The following is an 18,552-nucleotide window of genomic DNA, read 5'->3' on the forward strand; positions in this document are numbered from 1 at the left end:
CTGATATACAGTAACCGCTGTAAGAGGAGCTGGCACACTGTAGCAGAAGCATAACGAGAATAGGTGCAGTAACCAATATAGCATAAGGGGCACAATGTAACCCCACCACTATACAGACTAATACAACATAACCCAACCACTATACAGACCGATACAATGTAACCCCGCCACCATACACAGTGATACAATGTAACCCAGCCACCATACACAGTGATACAATGTAACCCTGCCACTATACAGACTGATGCAACGTAACCCAGCCACCATACAGACTAATACAACATAACCCAGCCACCATACACAGTGATATAATGTAACAGCCACTATACAGACTGATGCAACATAAACCAGCCACTATACAGACTGATACAATGTAACCCTGCCACTGTACAGACTGATGCAACGTAACCCAGCCACTATACAGACTGATACAATCTAACAGCCACTATACAGACTAATACAATGTAACAGCCACTATACAGACTAATACAATGTAACAGCCACTATACAGACTGATACAATCTAACAGCCACTATACAGACTAATACAATGTAACAGCCACTATACAGACTAATACAATGTAACAGCCACTATACAGACTGATACAATGTAACAGCCACTATACAGACTGATACAATGTAACAGCCACTGTACAGACTGATGCAACATAAACCAGCCTCTATACCGACTGATACAATGTAACAACAGTACAAACAATGAAATTATAGAGCAGATAGCAATATAGGTGCATAGATTAATGGATAATAATTAGAAGTATAAGAATATAAGACATTATCTCAGGGTTTATGCATGTAGGTAGAAACAGGATTGGTCTGGAGGATCATACATTAGGCCCAGTCTCTGGAGCTATAGTGGCCCCAAAGGTCTAGGCTAGGAGAAAAATCCCATCTGGAGCTGCCTTTGAACTAATCACTTGGCCCTAGGGTCTATTACTTTGATTCAAAACCTATTAGACTTTACTGATGATATAGGGGTTGGGCCCGAGAATAGTTTCTTATGGTGGGCTCAAGGAACCCCAGTCCGACACTAGGCAGGAGAGGTAAGTAAAAGTTGATGCTGGCCCGCTATGATGGGGGAGACGGGCCACTTCATCCCTCCCAGAGGCTCCTCGTCTCATCATATAAAGGGTTACACTTTCCTCCTATTATCAGATCCATTACACATGCAAGGAAGGAGTCGGCTGCCTCGCCAGACAAGGTGTCAAAGACGAGCTGCAAATTATAAACTAAGTGAAGGATTTTTCACAACCTACACAGATGACGTCTGCTCCAAACAACTTGTACCTCATCATACAGATATGAATCTCAGTGTGAGGTTTACACAGCGCCCGGATCTATTCCTAACATGGTAACGGCACATCGGCATGAAAGCTTAAAAACGTCTGCTTCAGTGCAAAATCATCAATATCCGGCATCTGCGGACAGCAGTGCCCCTCCTGCCAACAGGCCCCATCCACACTGGTGATGTCATTCAACTACATGTACAATATCATATAGGCTTTGCATTATAGGATTCTGGAAGAGGTTTTTTTTTTTTTTGCAAAATAATTCAGTCATTTCCTCTAGAAAGATGGGGACACTCACTTATTGACACTAGTATTGCAGTCACATTCACTGAGCTGCAATATCAGGCCTACCCTCTTTAATAAGGAGTATTCCCAATTATGATCTGAAGGGGGGGTAACATATAGTTGGCATAAGGATTCTCGCTGTGGCACCCTAGAGGGTTAAAAGGTTTGCAATGCACCATGGTGGTCCGGGCTCAGGAAACAAGGCTGCAGAAATGATTCACATTGTTGGCATTACAGCATACACAATCCCCGCGTCACTCCATCACTAGACTGAGGTGAAAAAAATAGGTCAGGTATGATATAAAGTAAATGTCCTGGAAGGAGTTAATGTGACAGCTACTTTCTCTGCACTGGCTAAACGGGGGCTGCATTTTCTGGGGGACCCTCGCCATGTTTTAGAACGAAGGCCCTTTCAGTGGTTTTCTAACAGCATGAATAGGGCGCTTTGTTCTGTGTGACCTGTCAGACCCTGGACGAGCTGAGAGACGGAACATCTGACAGGCCTTCCATGCTGCTCACATCTCCCTTGTACGACCACATGGAAAAAACTAATAGAAAGAGCGGAGGGGACAGAGATCCCGTCAAGGGCTGGAGGCCCAGACTAAAGGCCAAGTCCAACACTTCACTCAAAGCAGTCCGTTAACGAACCACAAAATGACCTCATAGGCTTGGCCATATGCTGGGTATACCCGAGAGATCCAGGAACGCCCGGGGAATTCCATGGACACTTGGATTTAGGTGTTTTTTGAAGTTAATGCACATTATACTCAACTGCGCTCATCCCTATACTTACAGTAGAGTCTATAGAGATTTACGTGGCATTGCATCGTAGCATTTGTATTAAAAGATGGAAAAAATTGCAAACACAGATCAGGCTGGAGATTATAATAGCAAAGAACATTATAAGAGGAGCGCCCATTATCAGACACACAAGATGTAACTGTCTGTGGAGGTTCTCAGCACTCAAGATAAGTGACATAGAATAGTGACTATAGGTGATCGAGAGATCTCAATCCTTCCTGTCACTCATCCCATTGTATAACACAAGAGTAATCCTCTCTCCAAACATAGCCACAGATTCACCACATCCCCAGCCTGAAATGGCTGATAACAGGGGGCAATAGACTGTATTCTCCTGTCCTACAGTCATCCTCTCCCCTGAAATGGCTGATAACAGGGAGCAATAGACTGTATTCTCCTGTCCTACAGTCATCCTCTCCCCTGACATGGCTGATAACAGGGGCAATAGACTGTATTCTCCTGTCCTACAGTCATCCTCTCCCCTGACATGGCTGATAACAGGGGGCAATAGACTGTATTCTCCTGTCCTACAGTCATCCTCTCCCCTGAAATGGCTGATAACAGGGAGCAATAGACTGTATTCTCCTGTCCTACAGTCATCCTCTCCCCTGAAATGGCTGATAACAGGGAGCAATAGACTGTATTCTCCTGTCCTACAGTCATCCTCTCCCCTGACATGGCTGATAACAGGGGGCAATAGACTGTATTCTCCTGTCCTACAGTCATCCTCTCCCCTGAAATGGCTGATAACAGGGGGCAATAGACTGTATTCTCCTGTCCTACAGTCATCCTCTCCCCTGAAATGGCTGATAACAGGGGGCAATAGACTGTATTCTCCTGTCCTACAGTCATCCTCTCCCCTGAAATGGCTGATAACAGGGGGCAATAGACTGTATTCTCCTGTCCTACAGTCATCCTCTCCCCTGAAATGGCTGATAACAGGGGGCAATAGACTGTATTCTCCCGTCCTACAGTCATCCTCTCCCCTGAAATGGCTGATAACAGGGGGCTAATAGACTGTATTCTCCTGTCCTACAGTCATCCTCTCCCCTGAAATGGCTGATAACAGGGGGCAATAGACTGTATTCTCCTGTCCTACAGTCGTCCTCCCCCCTGAAATGGCTGATAACAGGGGCAATAGACTGTATTCTCCTGTCTACAGTCATCCTCTCCCCTGAAATGGCTGATAACAGGGGCAATAGACTGTATTCTCCTGTCCTACAGTCATCCTCTCCCCTGAAATGGCTGATAACAGGGAGCAATAGACTGTATTCTCCTGTCCTACAGTCATCCTCTCCCCTGAAATGGCTGATAACAGGGGGCAATAGACTGTATTCTCCTGTCCTACAGTCATCCTCTCCCCTGAAATGGCTGATAACAGGGAGCAATAGACTGTATTCTCCTGTCCTACAGTCATCCTCTCCCCTGAAATGGCTGATAACAGGGAGCAATAGACTGTATTCTCCTGTCCTACAGTCATCCTCTCCCCTGAAATGGCTGATAACAGGGAGCAATAGACTGTATTCTCCTGTCCTACAGTCATCCTCTCCCCTGAAATGGCTGATAACAGGGGCAATAGACTGTATTCTCCTGTCCTACAGTCATCCTCTCCCCTGAAATGGCTGATAACAGGGGAGCAATAGACTGTATTCTCCTGTCCTACAGTCATCCTCTCCCCTGAAATGGCTGATAACAGGGAGCAATAGACTGTATTCTCCTGTCCTACAGTCATCCTCTCCCCTGAAATGGCTGATAACAGGGGCAATAGACTGTATTCTCCTGTCCTACAGTCATCCTCTCCCCTGAAATGGCTGATAACAGGGAGCAATAGACTGTATTCTCCTGTCCTACAGTCATCCTCTCCCCTGAAATGGCTGATAACAGGGGGCAATAGACTGTATTCTCCTGTCCTACAGTCATCCTCTCCCCTGAAATGGCTGATAACAGGGAGCAATAGACTGTATTCTCCTGTCCTACAGTCATCCTCTCCCCTGAAATGGCTGATAACAGGGAGCAATAGACTGTATTCTCCTGTCCTACAGTCATCCTCTCCCCTGAAATGGCTGATAACAGGGGCAATAGACTGTATTCTCCTGTCCTACAGTCATCCTCTCCCCTGAAATGGCTGATAACAGGGGGCAATAGACTGTATTCTCCTGTCCTACAGTCATCCTCTCCCCTGAAATGGCTGATAACAGGGGGCAATAGACTGTATTCTCCTGTCCTACAGTCATCCTCTCCCCTGAAATGGCTGATAACAGGGGCAATAGACTGTATTCTCCTGTCCTACAGTCATCCTCTCCCCTGAAATGGCTGATAACAGGGGGCAATAGACTGTATTCTCCTGTCCTACAGTCATCCTCTCCCCTGAAATGGCTGATAACAGGGGGCAATAGACTGTATTCTCCTGTCCTACAGTCATCCTCTCCCCTGAAATGGCTGATAACAGGGGGCAATAGACTGTATTCTCCTGTCCTACAGTCATCCTCTCCCCTGAAATGGCTGATAACAGGGGCAATAGACTGTATTCTCCTGTCCTACAGTCATCCTCTCCCCTGAAATGGCTGATAACAGGGGGCAATAGACTGTATTCTCCTGTCCTACAGTCATCCTCTCCCCTGAAATGGCTGATAACAGGGGGCAATAGACTGTATTCTCCTGTCCTACAGTCATCCTCTCCCCTGAAATGGCTGATAACAGGGGGCAATAGACTGTATTCTCCTGTCCTACAGTCATCCTCTCCCCTGAAATGGCTGATAACAGGGGGCAATAGACTGTATTCTCCTGTCCTACAGTCATCCTCTCCCCTGAAATGGCTGATAACAGGGGGCAATAGACTGTATTCTCCTGTCCTACAGTCATCCTCTCCCCTGAAATGGCTGATAACAGGGGGCAATAGACTGTATTCTCCTGTCCTACAGTCATCCTCTCCCCTGAAATGGCTGATAACAGGGGGCAATAGACTGTATTCTCCTGTCCTACAGTCATCCTCTCCCCTGAAATGGCTGATAACAGGGGGCAATAGACTGTATTCTCCTGTCCTACAGTCATCCTCTCCCCTGAAATGGCTGATGACAGGGGAGCAATAGACTGTATTCTCCTGTCCTACAGTCATCCTCTCCCCTGAAATGGCTGATAGACAGGGGGCAATAGACTGTATTCTCCTGTCCTACAGTCATCCTCTCCCCTGAAATGGCTGATAACAGGGAGCAATAGACTGTATTCTCCTGTCCTACAGTCATCCTCTCCCCTGAAATGGCTGATAACAGGGGGCAATAGACTGTATTCTCCTGTCCTACAGTCATCCTCTCCCTGAAATGGCTGATAACAGGGAGCAATAGACTGTATTCTCCTGTCCTACAGTCATCCTCTCCTCTGAAATGGCTGATAACAGGGAGCAATAGACTGTATTCTCCTGTCCTACAGTCATCCTCTCCTCTGAAATGGCTGATAACAGGGGGCAATAGACTGTATTCTCCTGTCCTACAGTCATCCTCTCCCCTGAAATGGCTGATAACAGGGGGCAATAGACTTGTATTCTCCTGTCCTACAGTCATCCTCTCCCCTGAAATGGCTGATAACAGGGAGCAATAGACTGTATTCTCCTGTCCTACAGTCATCCTCTCCGCTGAAATGGCTGATAACAGGGAGCAATAGACTGTATTCTCCTGTCCTACAGTCATCCTCTCCCTGAAATGGCTGATAACAGGGGACAATAGACTGTATTCTCCTGTCCTACAGTCATCCTCTCCCCTGAAATGGCTGATAACAGGGGCAATAGACTGTATTCTCCTGTCCTACAGTCATCCTCTCCCCTGAAATGGCTGATAACAGAGGGCAATAGACTGTATTCTCCCTGTCCTACAGTCATCCTCTCCCCTGACATGGCTGATAACAGGGGGCAATAGACTGTATTCTCCTGTCCTACAGTCATCCTCTCCCCTGAAATGGCTGATAACAGAGGGCAATAGACTGTATTCTCCTGTCCTACAGTCATCCTCTCCCCTGAAATGGCTGATAACAGGGGACAATAGACTGTATTCTCCTGTCCTACAGTCATCCTCTCCCCTGAAATGGCTGATAACAGGGGGCAATAGACTGTATTCTCCTGTCCTACAGTCATCCTCTCCCCTGACATGGCTGATAACAGGGGGCAATAGACTGTATTCTCCTGTCCTACAGTCATCCTCTCCCCTGAAATGGCTGATAACAGAGGGCAATAGACTGTATTCTCCTGTCCTACAGTCATCCTCTCCCCTGAAATGGCTGATAACAGGGGACAATAGACTGTATTCTCCTGTCCTACAGTCATCCTCTCCCCTGAAATGGCTGATAACAGGGGGCAACAATTCTTAAACAAATGCAAAGCAAATTGATGAAAAATAACATTTGGTTTAATGCTCTTATAGATGAATTAACCCTCTATATCATCAACTCCTATAATAATAAAATAAATACATTCTACTGTGTGTCATACATTCTGATCACCAAACCATCAGTAGTTGTCAGGCAGCAATGCAATTCTCTGGCATTCTCATTTATAGAACACATCCTATATATCTTCATATAAAGGACAAAGTGGAACCTGCCAATGACTTGATCCAATGCAGATTGTAAAGCACAACCAAAGGTGACAGCGGGATCACAGCCACCGACACAGCACAGAAATCAGCAGAGCTATCAGTAGTGGCAATGTGATACCCCCGGCCTTCACTACATCTGCTTTAAAGGGCTGTCCAGGATTAGAACTCTGTAGGTTCTGCAGCTCAGTCCCATTCACTTCACTTGAGATGAACACTCTAGATTCCAGCAAACAGATTTTTATCATAAAATTTCTTTTGACATTGATTGCAATCTGTTCACCACAAAGGACATTGGCTTATTACACAGAGTTGTGCAGACTCCACCAGGCGCTGGGCACTCCATGGCAGGGTTACAGATACACCAGCCACTGCAGCACATTCCCAACCAGGGCTCCCCGAAACACAGCAGAGACGGCAAAGCCATCAATGCATTCAACATGACATAAAAGACCGCTTTACCTGACCCTAAACTTCTCTGAGGAAAGGATGGGAGCTGGGGTCCTTAGGAGAAGAAGAACAATTATTTAGGGGTTCGCTCACTGAAGAGCAGGGGAATCAGTGCACTAGAACCTGGACAGTGCATGGGGTATTGCACAGAAGAAGGTCCTGCACGTTTTATGGAGCACCAGCTCTGGCCACAAGACCTTTCCAACTGGGCGTTCTTAGCAATACAAGGGTCATATTGCCCTCCTCTTACATAAAGGATCTGTGGAGTAAGGGAAATAGGAGTTTTGGGCAAGTTGGCGTTGATGAATAGGTGCCAGGCTGTAATACCCAGGATGGGAGGAGTGATTTTCTATGAGACATATGTATCATTGATAATCAGCTATACCCTAAAAATAATGGGATTCTGAATAATTTTCCTCAGGATAGGCCATCAATAACAGAGTGGCAGGGGTCAGACACCCCCACTGTTACCAGGCAGCTCAGGCACCTTTGCAGTGGACGGAGTTAGCTACCATTCATTTCAGTGGCAGCAGCAGCAGTTACCAGCTCCGTCCACGATGAATGGAGCCGCGTAGTACAGATGCTGGTGCTACGCGGTGGGGTTACAGGGTGTTGAACCACCATCAGTCTAATGTAAAGTATAAAAATCCTTGAGAAGATCTTAAATATTCCTGAAGTTTAAAGACTAATCTGGATCAAGGACAGTGGCGTACCGCCAATATAGGCAGACCACGCCGTTGCTATGGGGCCCGCAGTGCACGGAAGGCCCCGCCCCCTCCGTCTACTCTGCACAGAAAGTTATTTAGAGAATCATAGTTAATATGCGGCAGGCAGCGGCATGTGCGGGCGTGCTGCATTGCACACTGGCCAATCAGCATTTTGCAGCACAAAGATCCTGCTGCTGATTGGCCAGTGTGTATCGCTGGCAGGTGCAGCCCAACTTTTCAAGTACACAGAGAGGCGCTGCGTAGCATCCTCTCTGCACTTACATCATCAGCCAGCGCCCCGGGCCAAGACTGAAGGACCACAGCTAGTGACTAGTTCCCCAGCAGCCGTGGAACAGCAAGGGGCGGGCCAGAGCGGCGGCAATCGGAGAGGGGCTGGGAGGAGCGATGGCAACTGCACAGAAGAGCAGCAGGTAAAGGCTGAGGCAGGGGCTGCTGGGGGTGAAATGTGGGGCAGGAGGGGGGACGGAGCCTGGGAGCGGACAGCATTCTGGCCATGTAGGCTGTGCTGCACAACATCTGTATACACTGACCCTGCACCCTGTATACACAGTGCAGTGTCAGTGTATACAGTTATGTGGGGCACAGCACTGTGTATACGGGGTGCAGGGTCAGTGTAGTCAGTATAAACAGGGTGCAGTGTCAGTGTATACAGTTATGTGGGGTACAGCACTGTGTATACGGGGTGCAGGGTCAGTGTAGTCAGTATAAACAGGGTGCAGTGTCAGTGTATACAATTATGTGGGGTACAGCACTGTGTATACGGGGTGCAAGGTCAGTGTAGTCAGTATAAACAGGGTGCAGTGTCAGTGTATACAGTTATGTGGGGTACAGCACTGTGTATACGGGGTGCAAGGTCAGTGTAGTCAGTATAAACAGGGTGCAGTGTCAGTGTATACAGTTATGTGGGGTACAGCACTGTGTATACAGGGTGCAGGGTCAGTATAAACAGGGTGCAGTGTCAGTGTATACAGTTATGTGGGGTACAGCACTGTGTATACAGGGTGCAGGGTCAGTGTATTCAGTATAAACAGGGTGCAGTGTCAGTGTATACAGTTTTATGGGGCACAAGTTGTACCCCATATACATGGACCCTTCACCCCGTATACACCGCTGTACCCCATAAACCTGTATACACGGACCCTGCACCCCGTATACACTGCTGTACCCCATAAACCTGTATACATGGACCCTGCCCCCCGTATACACTGCTGTACCCCATAAACCTGTATACACGGACCCTGCCCCCTGTATACACTGCTGTACCCTATAAACCTGTATACACGGACCCTGCACCCCGTATACACTGCTGTACCCCATAAACCTGTATGCACGGACCCTGCCCCCTGTATACACTGCTGTACCCCATATACCTGTATACAAGGACCCTGCACCACGTATACACTGCTGTACCCCATATACCTGTATACAAGGACCCTGCACCCCGTATACACTGCTGTACCCCATAAACCTGTATGCACGGACCCTGCCCCCTGTATACACTGCTGTACCCCATATACAAGGACCCTGCACCACGTATACACTGCTGTACCCCATATACCTGTATACATGGACCCTGCACCCCGTATACACTGCTGTACCCCATATACCTGTATACATGGAACCTGCACCCCGTATACACTGCTGTACCCCATATACCTGTACACATGGACCCTGCACCCCGTATACACTGCTATACCCCATATACCTTTATACATGGACCCTGCACCCTGTATACACGGCTGTACCCCATATACCTTTATACAAGGACCCTGAACCCCGTATACACTGCTGTACCCTATATACATGGACCCTGCACCCCGTATACCCCACTTTAAAGGGGTAGTCCGGTTGTTTGAAGTTATCCCCTATCCACTGAAAAAAAAAGGCGCGGCAGTTAGTGGGATGGGCAAAAGGTGGTATTGGGGCGGGGCTGGGGGCCCTATTCAGACTCTTGCTATGGGGCCCAATGATTTCTATGTACGCCCCTGATCATGGAGCAGACACCGACACTGGCCCAGATGTGCGAAGGTGAAATATTCCACCTGCGACAGCAGAGTCTCTCACCGAGGAAAACTTCTCAAGACTTAGTCTTAAAACTTCTTCTGTTTTGTTTCTGGATTCCATCGGCAGTGCATAAAAACCCAGCTTCTTCCCAGGTTCCAGCCGGCCAAAACAAATCAAATAAAATACTTGCACTTGTTTTGACATTTTTCTGCACTGAGCCACAAAAATGTCCTAAAACCCACCAGGGCGATCACCGGGAAGCACAATTCTGATCAGATCCTGTAAAAAGTTGCTTTGATGAAAATGATTCAATGTGATGAACTGATTAGCTGTGGACTGGAGAATGAGCCGACAAAGTGTCTTCTTCTCTTCTACGCAGACATTCATCCGACGAGCGGAGCCTCCTTGTGCTGCTCCTCAGCCCCCACAATAGCAGAAAGCCAGAAGCCTGGGAGAGGTTTTTCTATTCAATAAACAAGAGGAGGAATGGGGGTAGAATGTGTCCAGTGTCAGACAGCCGGGTACAGGGAGACAGCGGACTTCAGGAAACCGTACAATCTGCTGCCACCGACAACATCCTCACACACCATGAAGTATACATGTCCAAGAGCCGATCCAGTATTATAGTAGTTATATTCTTGTATATAAGGGCAGTATTATAGTAGTTATATTCTTGTACATAGGAGGCAGTATTATAGTAGTTATATTCCTGTACATAGGAGCAGTATTATAGTAGTTATATTCTTGTACATAGGAGCAGTATTATAGTAGTTATATTCTTGTATATAAGGGCAGTATTATAGTAGTTATATTCTTGTACATAGGAGGCAGTATTATAGTAGTTATATTCCTGTACATAGGAGGCAGTATTATAGTAGTTATATTCTTGTACATAGGAGGCAGTATTATAGTAGTTATATTCTTGTATATAAGGGCAGTATTATAGTAGTTATATTCTTGTACATAGGAGGCAGTATTATAGTAGTTATATTCCTGTACACAGGAGGCAGTATTATAGTAGTTATATTCTTGTACATAGGAGGCAGTATTATAGTAGTTATATTCTTGTACATAGGAGCAGTATTATAGTAGTTATATTCTTGTACATAGGAGCAGTATTATAGTAGTTATATTCTTGTACACAGGAGGCAGTATTATAGTAGTTATATTCTTGTACATAGGAGCAGTATTATAGTAGTTATATTCTTGTACATAGGAGCAGTATTATAGTAGTTATATTCCTGTACACAGGAGGCAGTATTATAGTAGTTATATTCTTGTACATAGGAGGCAGTATTATAGTAGTTATATCCTTGTACATAGGAGCAGTATTATAGTAGTTATATTCTTGTACATAGGAGCAGTATTATAGTAGTTATATTCTTGTACATAGGAGCAGTATTATAGTAGTTATATTCCTGTACACAGGAGGCAGTATTATAGTAGTTATATTCCTGTACATAGGAGCAGTATTATAGTAGTTATATTCTTGTACATAGGAGCAGTATTATAGTAGTTATATCCTTGTACATAGGAGCAGTATTATAGTAGTTATATTCTTGTACATAGGAGGCAGTATTATAGTAGTCCTATTCTTGTACATAGGAGCAGTATTATAGTAGTCCTATTCTTGTACATAGGAGGCAGTATTATAGTAGTTATATTCTTGTACATAGGAGGCAGTATTATAGTAGTTATATTCTTGTACATAGGAGCAGTATTATAGTAGTCCTATTCTTGTACATAGGAGCGGTATTACAGTAGTTATATATTTTTGTACATAGGAGGCAGTATTATAGTAGTTATATTCCTGTACATAGGAGCAGTATTATAGTAGTTATATTCTTGTACATAGGAGCAGTATTATAGTAGTCCTATTCTTGTACATAGGAGGCAGTATTATAGTAGTTATATTCTTGTACATAGCAGGCAGTATTATAGTAGTTATATTCTTGTACATAGGAGTAGTATTATAGTAGTCCTATTCTTGTACATAGGAGCAGTATTACAGTAGTTATATATTTTTGTACATGGGGTGAAAGGATATTTATCTTAGTATAGTGTAACTATGGCAGAATGTTCTCAGAAAGTGAAAGCCATTTATGTGGGTGAGAAATGTGTTTTGCAATCTTTCTCTTTCCTCTTGGTTGATTTAAGTCAGAGCTGCTCTACACTGATGCTTGATGGGAAAAAATTCAGGATAAATTATTTAGTAAAACATTTACTGAAATGCTTTAGCCTGTAACTCTGTAACGTTGAGTGGCCTTTTAACATTGAATGTGTCTGGAAATGCTCTTTGGCAGCAGCCCTGTGTGATATATAGACTGTGGGATGGGATTCTCAGATCTGGTGGGCTACAATCTATACATTATAAACTATAAGTTCAGCATTCCTCAATCCAGCACATCTGTTGGCCGAGTGCCAGGAAACGGCAATAAAAGCTTGTTCAGTATTCAAGCCTGTAAAACCTCCACTGAAAAATGTCAAGCACATATCTCGGGGTCCAGAGCAGGACAGAGGACAAACAGTACATTATGTGGAATGACAAAGACACAAGCTAGCCCTTTACACTGTCCGCCTGAGATCAGGCTGCGTCACAACAGTTTCCAGAGAGACAACAATAGTGATAACATGGGGTCATTTATGGAGATGATCTAGGGCTACAAAGAGGCCATGGGGAGGAAAGCAATTAGACTTACCATAAACCTAGAAAACAGAAATGACTCATGTGTAAGAGCTAAATCTACATTCAGCAGACAAGTTACATGTCACATCTATATTGATGCTTCTACAATCGAGCTGGTCTGAACACGGCCTGGACCCTCCAAAGGACATTAAAGGATTGTGCTGCTGGTATATACATAGGTGCAGGTCCCAAAGGAAGGACCCTGCAGTGAATGGAGAGCAGGCTATACACTACTTCTAACTAGGTAAGGCCCCATGCACACGACGTGTCCATTTTTGTGGACGCATTGACTTCATGTTTTATCTTTGGTCGCAAGATACAGACCCATTGAAGTGATTGAGACCACACCGTAACGCGGCGTGCACATTTTTGGGCTCCGTGATCGGGTCCCAGATCCTGTGGATCCTGTGACAGATTTCTCTCTACCACTGGTCATACATACAGGAGGGTGGTCATCTGTACCTTGGCCAGTAGCTCTGCCTCCTGACTCCAAGCAGGACACAAGTTGTTGTCAGACACCCCTGATGAAATTTACCATACCTGATCCCTCTTTACAGATCGGAGGTTTCGGACATTTATCTAACTTATAGTTAACCAATTCAGATTTATCACATGAAACATAGGTCGCCCATTAAATGAAGTGCCCCACTCCCCTTACAGGCCTCATGAACAGGGGCAGAGCTTGAACAAGCCTTGGAGATGCCTGGAGCGGAGGAGAGGGCCACACGTGCTTCATTATCCATTCGTTTATGGCTACATGCATACGACCGTGTGTCCCCTGTGGCCGTGTACACTTGAATGGGTCCGCAATCACGGAGATGCGGAACGGAGGCACGGATCGGAACCCCACAGAAGCACTACGGAATGCTTCCGTGGTGTTCCTGGCCATGCCTCCGCACTACTTTTTTGCGGTGCAGACCGTCGGATGCGGATCCCATTCAAGTGATCCGCATGCGGCTGCCCCACGGTCTGTGCCCGTGCATTGCGGACCACAATTTGCGGTCCACAGCACGAGCACGGAGCCCTAAAGTTCGTGTGCATGTAGCCTACACCACATTTATTTCCTGCTGCTTAGGGCTCATTCACACGAACGTGTGCTACCCGTTGCCGTATTGCGTTCCGTGTGCATTCTGCATGACGGATGTGGACCCATTTACTTCAATCGGTCCGCAAATCCGGAGATGCGGAACGGAAGCACGGAACGGTTCCGTTCCATGCCTCCGCACCGTAAAAAGATAGAACTTGCTCTATCTTTTTGCTAAACGGACAGATCGCAGGCCCATTGAAGTTAATGGGTCTGCAATCCCCATGCGGCTGCCCTACGGATGGTGACCGTGCATTGCGGATTTCAATTTGCGGTCCACAGCACGGGCTTCGAACAAGCCCTAATACAGAGCCAATCTCAGACTGAAAGGAAAAATGTTATGACCCCATGCAGATATTTCCCACGGATGAATGGACACCAGTGTCTGCAGAAACGGGAATTACAGTGATATTATAGCAGAGAAATGCAGAGAACATGGTGGCTGTGAGCACCATGCAGATCACGTCCCTACAGTCTCAGGACAACGGCCAACACGATGCTGCAACTGACCGTCTCTGGTAATAAATGAGGGCATGAGGATGTCAGAGGGAGCTCTATAATGACAGAACCAGCACAGCCATACATTACATGGCAATTACCGCCTTCATTTCAAACAGGAGTTGTCACTGAGAGAAAACCCTTTACGTTAAATGACTGGTAGAGAGGATGAACCTAACTTAGCATAATGACATCTCGGCCAGCTATCACATCCGCAGCCTGGCCGAATCAATGCCTCCCAGAATTCAGGGTTCGCACCTGAACTTCCTAACCATTATAGCGGGTCGCTGGTCATACCGAGGGGTGTAAATCGCCCTTTCCCTGGAGGGGTTGTAGAAGTTATTACCATGAAATGTCTTATGGTTCAGATTTTCCAAACCAGAAGAAATTACGGAGCACAAATAAACCCTGCATGCCTGCGGGAGTCATCTGTGCAGAGCAGACTCCCAGGTGCCGTATACGGTTACTAAGAGGGAAAATATATTTATGTTTCTAATCATGTCTGAACCATTCAGTCACAATTCCATCTGTGCACTTGGGGATGTCACCATTGGTCTCAGGATTTTCCTCTGGGTCCTGGCATGGTGCCCAGGCAATCAAGAAAAAACAAAGCAAGAACAAAAAATGTCTTTCTAGTGTTAAATGACTCTAATAAAACTGAGTGCAAGCTTCTGGAAAAAGAACAGAGGGTCCTAAAATGTGTAATAAAGACTGGAGCAATGTAGCGGCACTTGTAGATGGTTTCAAGTACGCTTTACCTTCACGGTGTGACGATCTGATGTAAGCTGCACTTCTGCCTGCAAATAACGCAGTGGTGAACCGACCCTCGGATGCCAGCGCTGTCTCTATGCAGTAAGGGGCACAGAGGGCTATCTCTGGGTGGCACAGTGCTATCTGCTGTGCGACGTCCAGGACATCATGCAAGTTCTTTTGTTCTCCCAGAGAAATAAAAGGAAAGTTGTGCTGTTACTTAAGGGGCAGATGTCACTGGAACAGGGCACTCGGCTCATCGTCTGCGGCAGCCAGCCATGACAATGGCCACAGATACCCGGAGACTCCATACATTTCTGTGGGCACCACCTTTACACAGATTCAGACCCTAGGCATGTAAAATTGCCATATTGATTTCCCATACATGAGATTCTTAAGTCAGGGAACTTACAGAAGATGAGGAAGCTGCATCGCAAGAGGCGCAGTCTGCACATGATATTGCTAATGTTTTTTAAATAAAATCTCGTAAAAAAATAAAATAAAATAAGCGAAGTAGACTAAAGGGTTAAACGTGGTTTATACATGGAAGTAAATTAGCGCCTGTAGACTTGTTCTGTAAGACGGATGTTGTGTCTAAAGTCAACAATTTTTTGGCTGTGTAAATTTTTTTTTCCTTTTGATGAAAACCAGGAATACGGAGGAGCTGTTGCCGACCTCAGAGCGGCGCTGGCAGGCGAGGACATTTTCCATCATCCTTGGCCATGTTACTCACTGTTACCTGCACCTCATGCTGCTCACTTAAAATGTTACTTGGAGGCTCAACACCCTCGAAGCAGAAATAAACCCTGCAAGCAGCCACTAAGCCAAACCGCCAGACATGTGATAAAAGGGGATATATGGCGGGTTTTAGGGTCTGCAATGGCCACTTCTGCCAGAGTGATATGCACAAGCTTCATGCAGGTCACAGAGGGAAAGATAATGTCTGAAAGATAACTATTAGAAAAACCCTGGTGGCTGCCAGTGCAGTTAAACGCACAGGTGTTACCGACGTCTACAGTTTGTATGGTTATATGCGGTTTTATTTCTCTGCTTTCACTATATGGAGATATTTAATCTGCACAAAATCTCTCTCACTTCAGCGTGTGCGCCAGGACAGCTGCTAGCGAGTGCCCTCTACCTATCTATAGGGCCCCGTAAATGTGCTTTTGGCAAACGCCAGGCCAGTACGCACTGGTTTATAGGTTTTCAAATTAGTTAATGGCCAATACAGGGGCATACCTCACAGCCTTCATTCAGAGGAAGGGGAATATTCCTAAAAACATAAACTAGGCTTTATTTCAAACTAATCTGAAGTTACAGCCTATATGATAAAATGCTCCACAGCTGCATTCATAGTTCTGCTAGTTACTGGAAACGGTCATCAAGTTAGTAGCCAGAAGCCTCCCTCACTGAGCTCATGTAATATAGGAAAACTTCCTTCCCAATTCTTCAGATGACAGTACTGAGCCCAGTGACTACACTACTTAGAATGTAGATACTGAACAAGCAGCTCTAACACAGAATAATACATCCCGGATCAGTGCAAGATACATACTCACAAAGTGACTGCTACTTACAGAATACACAGGATGCTGAGGGGAAGTACTTCCACAAAAATGTATATTCTCTGACCTGTTAGAAAGGTAGATGATGCAAGGTGTAGTGAAGGTAATCTTCTTACCAGTGTCTATATTTGCGAGTTATAACCCTCCTGCTGATCCTCAGCTGTGTCATGTGACCAGCACGCTGACTATCCAAATAACACAGCACCTTATGTGTGGACAGGAAGCCAGTTTCTTAATGTATTCCTATAGAAGCCACAATGTCAGTCTGAGAAGTAACCGATTTCCTGTCCAGTCTGAGTTGGAGATCAGAGTGCTGGTCACATGATGCAGCTGAGGATCAGAAGGAAGAAATACAATCACTGGTAAGAGGAATACCTTCACACCAGCTTGCATCATCTACCTTTCTAACAGGTCAGAGAATACACATTTTTGCTGCTCTGTACGGCATCTTTCTGCTCTGCTTAGAGCCATATTACACCAGGCGTTCAGGCAGGCAACCGTGAGGAGGGAAGCGTTCCTTCCCTACAATCGCCTGCTTGTCAGCAGAGAACACCGCTTCTATTACATGCAGCGATCTCCTCTACAGTATGGGATTGCCATTGCTCGTCCCCATATCTAATAATTGTTTGCAGGCAGCAGATCGTTCATCAGGTAATCGGTGGCAGTATTACACTGCTAGATTATCGCTAACAAGCGTTCCTAAGAACCTTTGTCAGCGATGATGTGCCCGACAATCGGCCGGTGTAATACAGCCTTTAGTCTCACAGTTTTTGCTCGTCACTGACCTCATCAGCCACAGCTAACACTTGCCTTTTAACAATTTCTATGAGGCTGCTAAAGAGGTGCAATAAAGCTACCCAAACATGACCAATCTGTAATTGTTCTGGGTAAAACAAGCTCATAATACAACTTTGTGAACTCTCATATGGCTTTCATGACCACGTGAAATGCACACTGACCCAAGAGACTTGGATCCCGGGCTCTGAGGGGTCATGCACTGCTCTGTTGGCTCTGGAGTTCTACCGCACTATAGGCTATGAAGCTTCAATATAATACCGTGCTGTATACCCGAATGTCTAAGGAATAAGCTGATCGTCAGCTGTTACACTGCACTCAGCAGCGCTTTGGCTTCCTGGCTGCAGACTTTCTATTCTGAATACTCTCCAATTCCTTGGAAGACCTGGTGCATTTTTCCAGGACAAGTTTGGAATTTACATTTTGCCTCCAGTCGGATATGTTCAAGTCCTTCATTCAGCCAAAATCATCTTGTTTAAAGCACATCGTCAACAAACTGGAAAATCCATCAGAGGGGAAAGGAAAGACGCGATGTCAGAAGGGCTTACCTCAAAGACTTCTTCATCTAAGATTCTGGTCCCAAAGACAACAATGCCATTAGTGTCAATGATGGAGTGCTCGCTGCGGTCAAGAGGCTTCTGCACCTTCTTCTTACAATCCAGAACCAGCGTCACCTGTTTCTTGTGGACGCTAATTCCTATCCGATGCCACCTGCATTATGGAGACAAGGTCCAGGCTGAATGAGACACTTAAAGCTCTGCCTTATGAATTTATGTTAAGGTTTACACTTAGAAGTCACATTGTAACTACAATACTTTATACTTTACTTCAGAGCTGCTTCACTATTGTACAAACTTCCGAGCGAATATCTCCCAGCATTCTCTGCTTGCCTAATTTCCAAGCACTGTGCAGTATTGTTTTCACTAAGCATCAGCAGAATACTGAGTGCAGCTCTGGAGTATAATACAGGATGTAACTCAGGATCAGTACAGGATAAGTAATGTATGTACACAGTGACTG

At 45.6% G+C, this 18,552-nt stretch overlaps 1 protein-coding gene across 2 annotated transcripts in view; it reads right to left on the bottom strand.

Annotated features, from left to right (window-relative positions):
* The window catches only part of COL5A1 (collagen type V alpha 1 chain), a 145,755-nt gene that overhangs the window by 77,099 nt on the left and 50,104 nt on the right, over nt 1–18,552 (bottom strand). For both annotated transcript variants that reach the window (XM_044305252.1, XM_044305251.1), the window contains exon 4: nt 18,081–18,243. In XM_044305252.1, the coding sequence (XP_044161187.1) occupies nt 18,081–18,243 (163 nt within the window). The remainder of the gene's footprint in view (nt 1–18,080; nt 18,244–18,552) is intronic.

Source organism: Bufo gargarizans, chromosome 9, assembly GCF_014858855.1.
Source record: "Bufo gargarizans isolate SCDJY-AF-19 chromosome 9, ASM1485885v1, whole genome shotgun sequence".
In the NCBI taxonomy this organism is placed as follows: domain Eukaryota; kingdom Metazoa; phylum Chordata; class Amphibia; order Anura; family Bufonidae; genus Bufo; species Bufo gargarizans.